Raw genomic sequence first — 6,771 nt, forward strand, 5'->3', positions numbered from 1 at the left:
ATCCTGTATGCTCACTTTAAGTACCTTGTTAATATCTCCCTTATTTATACCATTCATCCACTTAAACACCTCAATTAAGTCTCCCCTTACTCTACGCCTCTCTAGCGAATGCAGACTTAGTCTTTTCAGTCTGTCTTCATATGACAGGTTCCGGACGTCATGTAACATTTTAGTCATTCTTCTCTGTACATTTTCTAACGAATTAATATCCATTCTATAGTAAGGACACCAGAATTGTACTGCGTAGTCTAAATGTGGCCTTACTAATGCTAGATAAAGTTTTAGTATTACTTTAGATGATCTATTGCTCACGCTTCTCGAAATAAATCCTAGGACCCTATTTCCTTTATTTCTCGCATTAATGCACTGTTGCCTTGGTTTAAGGTCGTTGTCACGATTCAGGTCATGTAAATGCTAGGATTATATATCAACGATAATTAGCATGTTCGTGACTCCAGTGTTCTTATAGAAAAGACCCTCCGATATCATGCACATCGTTAATTGGGTACTGAAAGAACACATGTGAAGAATTGATTTATTACAATTAAGAGCATTACCCATATTAATAACATAACCTAAATATCCTTAAGCCCTATAATCCTTAACCTAAACCTTAATACTAAAAATCAGTAACAAAAGAACAGATCTGCACATGACAAGGTACAAAATACCTCTGGACTTCAGGGTGCATGTCCGCAGGTGTTTCAATACACCTGCATTACACTGGGTATGGGTGAGGTGGATAGAGGCACAAGTGAAACGAGTGGCTGGAGCACTGATAGCTAAGGCGAGGTATGGTAATGTGAGTGGCTAGACAGCAGACAACACAACACCACTTCCCACACGTACAGCTTAGGTGAAGTAATGGAAGTAGGCTCCATACAAAGCTCCGCAATGGAGAGGGAACAGCTGCCTACCACTCACTGCCAGTGCTGGTCCCCCACTGTCCGTGTTCTCCAGTCCAGTCCAGTCATCGCCACCCTTCAACTCCTGCCTCTTCCAGTCCCGAAGCATCGAAACATTGAGTTGAAATAACATGTATTCGAGGCAGCATAGAACATACAAACATTGACTTGACAATACCCCTTTGACAGTAGAACTTACATTCATGTTAAGTTCTCACAAAACATTTATAAGCAAAGTGCAGATGACATACTGCATTACAAGTACTCTCCTATAGTACATGCCAATTTATGTTCACATTGTATCTCTCTGAAATAGCATCATAGGCCTCAAAATCCACACAACACATACCTACATGATCTAACATGTCAGAATGTTCAGCACGGCTTAAATAATCTGCTCCAATATTCTCGGCTCCCTTGATATACTCTGTGGTATATTCAAATTGTTGCATATAGAGTGCCCACCTCATAATGCGAGGGTTTCGGTTAATTGTAGTTTTCAGGTAATGTAATGGCAAGTGGTCCGTCTGAATAACGAACCTTCGACCATAAAGAAATTGATAAAACTTACGGACCCCTTCAATTACAGCCAACAATTCCCTTTCCACAGTACTATAGTTGAGCTCTGCCTTCTTAAGCTTCCTGCTTGAATATGCCACAGGCCACAGCACCTCATCGTGATACTGCATTAGGACAGCTCCGATTCCCACTCCAGAAGCATCTATCCTTAAAATAAAGTCCTTACACATATCTGGAAGTTTAAGAATGGGATTACTTGTGAGCTTAAACTTTAAAGTATCAAACGACCTCTGTTCTTGTTCAGTCCATGTAGCTTCATTTGGCATATCCTTCTTCGTTAAATTAATTAAGGGTTCTGCTATAACTGAATAATTAGGAATGAAATCTCTGTAATAGCCAGAAAGTCCAAGAAATGAGCGAACTTGTTTCTTTGTCTTGGGTGGCAAGGCTTTAGTGATCTTCTGAATCTTGTCACTTTGTGGCTTACAGATTCCTTTTCCAACTATATGTCCAAGAAAGTTTATCTCTGACTGTCCAATTTCACATTTAAGTGGATTTATCTTTAGCCCAGCTTCTTTTAGGCGTAACAGAGTCTGTTCAATGTGTCGGAGATGTTCCTTAAAAGAGCATGAGTGAATCAAAATATCATCTACAAATACTTCAACACCTTCTAAGCTTCCCAAAACTTCCCTCATAACTCTGTTAAAAACAGCAGGAGAATTACACAAACCAAATGGTAGAACATTAAAGTGGAATAATCCCTTACTTGTACCAAATGCAGTGTATATTCTACTATTTACATGCAGAGGGATCTGCCAGAATCCCTTTGATAAGTCTATCTTCGAAAAGTATCTAGAGTGGGCTAATTTAACCATTATATCCTCTTGTAAACACATGGGTTCAGCATCAAACTGAATCACTTTATTCAGCTTTCTGAAATCACCACATATTCTAACACCGCCATTTTTCTTTTTGACTACAACAACTGGACTACTGTATGGAGAATCCGACTTCTCTATAATCCCGGCTCTCTCCATCTGGTCTAGTTCTTCGGCTACAGCACTCTTCAGATTGTGAGGCACATGGTACGGTTTACACCTGATTGGTCTGTGGTCCGTCAGAACTATTTCATGAGGTTTAACATTGGCAGGTCCTGGAGTGTTTGAAAATACATCAGAATAATGATCCAGTAATCCACGTACCTCTTCCTTTTCCGCTAGTGATAAACACTCTGAAAGTGTGACATCAGACCAAACCGTCGAGGATTCTATCTCTGGCATTAATAACTGCCCAACCTCTTCAGACTCTTGCATTACCACTGCCGCACAATCCTGAAGTTCATTAGCAGCTGAAACATTAACATGGTTAGGAAGACATTCTTCTTCATTATCTTCCTCATACTTCTTTAACATGTTAATATGGAACTTCTTTCTCTTTCCACCAAAGTCTATTACATAATTCAGTGGTGACGAACAATCTAGTACAACATAGGGTCCCTTCCACTGCATAAGTAGCTTATTCCTGTCACTTGGAAGCAATAGCAGTACCCTGTCTCCCACTTTTAACTTTCTGTCAGAAGCCTTCCTATTATAATAGCTTTTGTCCAATTCCTGTGCCTTGATTAATTCTTCTCTAGCTAATCTACACGTTTCCTCCAGTCGCTCAGCTAAATCAATGACATATTTGTAAGTGGTTACACTTTCTGGTGTGGTCACAGTTCCATCCCAGATTTCCCGTAGAACATTCAGTGGACCCCTAACTGTCCGACCATAAACTAAATCAAAAGGAGAAAACTTTGTGCTCGCCTGAGGGGCTTCTCTGTAAGCAAATAAGAGTGGAGCAAGGTACCTTGGCCATTCCTTTGGAGCTTCTTTACACATACGTCTAAGCATATTCTTTAAGGTTCCGTTAAACCTTTCGACCAAACCATTCGACATGGGATGATATGGGGTGGTTTTCAAAGATTTGATAGACAAAAGTCTATTTACTTCAGCCATCATTCCTGACGTGAACTGGCTACCCCTATCTGAAAGTACTTCATTTGGAATGCCTATCCTAGAATAAACATCAATCAGGGCATCCGCTACAGTTGTGGTCTCGATATTTGGTAAAGCTACTGCCTCTGGATATCGTGTGGCAAAATCAACCAACGTAAGAATATATCTTGCACCATTGTATGCCCTGGGTGTTATTGGTCCAATTATATCAACTCCTACTCGTGAAAATGGCACCTCAATCACTGGCATGGGAGTAAGTTTTCCTGGTTTCACACTGCCTTTGTTTACCGTTCTTTGGCATTTGTCGCATGACCTGCACCACCGTGTTACATCAGATACCATTCCTGGCCAGAAGAATGAAGCTTGGATCCTGTCTAATGTTTTCTTTGTCTTCAGGTGTCCACTCATGATGCTTTCATGTCCTAGTTTGAACACTTGCTTACGATGTCCTCGGGGCACTATTAGCTGTTCTTTTACATCACCTCTGAATTTTGTTACTCTGTATAATCTTAGGTTTCTTTCTATAAATTTAGAAGTCCTCCCCTTTGATTGAAATGTTCTTCTTGTAAAAATATGTTTTCTCACAGAATTTAAGGATTTGTCACTCTCCAAAGCCTTTAAGAATTCAGAAGTAGACACAAAATCACACTTATTCACCTTTAATGGTTGTGTGGGGTGCTCACCTCGTCGAGTTTGTCCTCTGGTTACAGCAGAAACACAGCTTTCATCCTTAGTCGGCAGTGAATCTTCATTCGAGGAAGAAACAGGAGATTTTTCACTAGCCTCCGATGTCTTCTCAGTAGTCACCACAGATCCCGTCGTGCTACCAGTCGCCGAACTTTCTGCCAAACTACTAGTTGCTGTGGGCGAGACCTGTTCTAATGAAGGAGCATAAGTTACTTTACGAATTCCACCCACAACTAGGTCATACACAGGTGACTGGCATACAGCTGCTTGCACAGTCCCCTTCAACCAGGGAGAGTCGATCCCTACCTTTACCTCTGGCAAGATCACTACTGTTCCAGTGGCCAATTTCAGTCTTAAGGTACGACCCGTATAATGTTCTGGGGTTACTAGCTTCTCTGCCACAAGACATAATGTTGCTCCACTATCAAGCATGGCAATCACTGTGTGCCCCTCAACACTACCAGTAGCCAGTGTTAAGCAGTCATCGTTCTTAAGCTTACGTAATTCACTGGAGACAGTACCACATACATTTAAATTACCTTTACCAGATAACTTAGACTTAGCATTATCATTCAAATGACAGTTATTTCTCCTGTGACCTGGTTTTCCACACAACCAACACAAACCTGTTTTCCTTCCCTTTTCGTCCTTTCCAGTAGATGGTCCTGCTTGAGGAGGCTTAACTGTGTCCGTTTTCTCCTCTCCATCTGTTCTCCTGATTGGCTTCATCTTATTCGTGCTGGCAGGGTGTCCGTGGGCATCCATCCATCGATCAGCTTCCACTGCACATTCTTCCAAACTACGGACATGGCGCTCCTTTAAAAAAGTAGTTAGTGGAAGAGGACACAGTTTGATAAATTCCTCCCTCACTATTAAGTCCGTTATTCCTTCAAATGACTGTACACATCCGTCTGCTTCAACCCACTTGATGAAATGTTTTTTCAACCTGCATATTAACTGTTGAGCAGACTCACCTTCCCGAAACTTAGAAGTTCGAAATCTTTTTCTGCATCCCTCCGATGTAACATCGTACCCCTTCAGTAAAGCAGCCTTGAACTTACTAAAATCTGCCACCACATCGTCCGTGAACATATGGTACATCTCAAGTGCACGTCCTGTTAAGAGAGATGCTAGAGCAGTAGGCCAAATAGCACGTGACCATCCAGCACCTTCTGCTACTCGCTCGAAACGAGAAATGAAGGTGTCAATATCATCTTTAGACTCGTCAAAAGCTGGCAGCTTTGGTGGGTGCACCACATTGGTAACTGGCTGAACAGCAGTACCAGCCGCAGCAGCACTGGCAGCGGCAGCAGCTTTAGAAGCTTCAATTTCAGCTTCTAGTTTTAACCTCGACAGTTCCCTCTCGGCAGCCCTTCTTTCCCTTTCGGCTACCTGCATTCTCTGCCACTCCTCTCTAACCCATTTATGCAGTTCTTCACCAGAGTAACCTAACAGTGAGGCCTCATCATGCAGATCTTTGATGCTCTTTTCCTTATTCATGTTTTCAGGAACAAAGGTTCAAGCAATACCTGTATAACGTATGCAAAATATCAGTCGGGTCCCTGTTCGGGCGCCAATTTGTCACGATTCAGGTCATGTAAATGCTAGGATTATATATCAACGATAATTAGCATGTTCGTGACTCCAGTGTTCTTATAGAAAAGACCCTCCGATATCATGCACATCGTTAATTGGGTACTGAAAGAACACATGTGAAGAATTGATTTATTACAATTAAGAGCATTACCCATATTAATAACATAACCTAAATATCCTTAAGCCCTATAATCCTTAACCTAAACCTTAATACTAAAAATCAGTAACAAAAGAACAGATCTGCACATGACAAGGTACACAATACCTCTGGACTTCAGGGTGCATGTCCGCAGGTGTTTCAATACACCTGCATTACACTGGGTATGGGTGAGGTGGATAGAGGCACAAGTGAAACGAGTGGCTGGAGCACTGATAGCTAAGGCGAGGTATGGTAATGTGAGTGGCTAGACAGCAGACAACACAACACCACTTCCCACACGTACAGCTTAGGTGAAGTAATGGAAGTAGGCTCCATACAAAGCTCCGCAATGGAGAGGGAACAGCTGCCTACCACTCACTGCCAGTGCTGGTCCCCCACTGTCCGTGTTCTCCAGTCCAGTCCAGTCATCGCCACCCTTCAACTCCTGCCTCTTCCAGTCCCGAAGCTTCGAAACATTGAGTTGAAATAACATGTATTCGAGGCAGCATAGAACATACAAACATTGACTTGACAGTCGTTACTAATCATAACTCCTAGATCTCTCTCGCATTCCGATTTGCTAATTTCTTTGTTATCTAAGCTGTATTTAGTATCTCCAATGGTCTTGTCTACGTTAAGTACTTTGCATTTTTCAACGTTAAATTCCATTTGCCAAGTTTTAGACCATTTGGACAATGTATCGAGGTCTTTTTGTAAGTTATGGCAATCGTCAGTAGAGTTAATGATACGCCCTATTTTTGTATCGTCGGCAAATTTGCTGATGCTGCTATTGACTCCTAAGTCTAGATCATTTATATATATGATAAATAATAAGGGACCGAGTACTGAACCCTGTGGTACACCGCTAGTTACTAATCCCCAGTCCGACTTAGTTCCATTTATTAATACTCTCTGCTTTCGTCCTTTC

General features: G+C 41.7%; 1 protein-coding gene across 1 annotated transcript; it reads right to left on the bottom strand.

Moving 5' to 3' along the window:
- Positions 1 to 1,174: 1,174 nt before the first annotated feature.
- On the bottom strand, positions 1,175 to 5,608 carry LOC145393362 (uncharacterized). Its single transcript, XM_080267461.1, has 3 exons — positions 2,191 to 5,608; positions 1,477 to 1,656; positions 1,175 to 1,332 (listed from the first exon to the last, which is right to left on the bottom strand). Exons 1-3 carry the CDS (start codon positions 5,606 to 5,608, stop codon positions 1,175 to 1,177), a joined length of 3,756 nt encoding a protein of 1,251 aa, XP_080123587.1.
- Between the last annotated feature and the right edge of the window lie 1,163 nt (positions 5,609 to 6,771).

The sequence above is a fragment of the Coenobita brevimanus genome, chromosome 24 (assembly GCF_032717465.1).
Source record: "Coenobita brevimanus isolate Jiangsu-jjx chromosome 24, ASM3271746v2, whole genome shotgun sequence".
Taxonomy (NCBI): domain Eukaryota; kingdom Metazoa; phylum Arthropoda; class Malacostraca; order Decapoda; family Coenobitidae; genus Coenobita; species Coenobita brevimanus.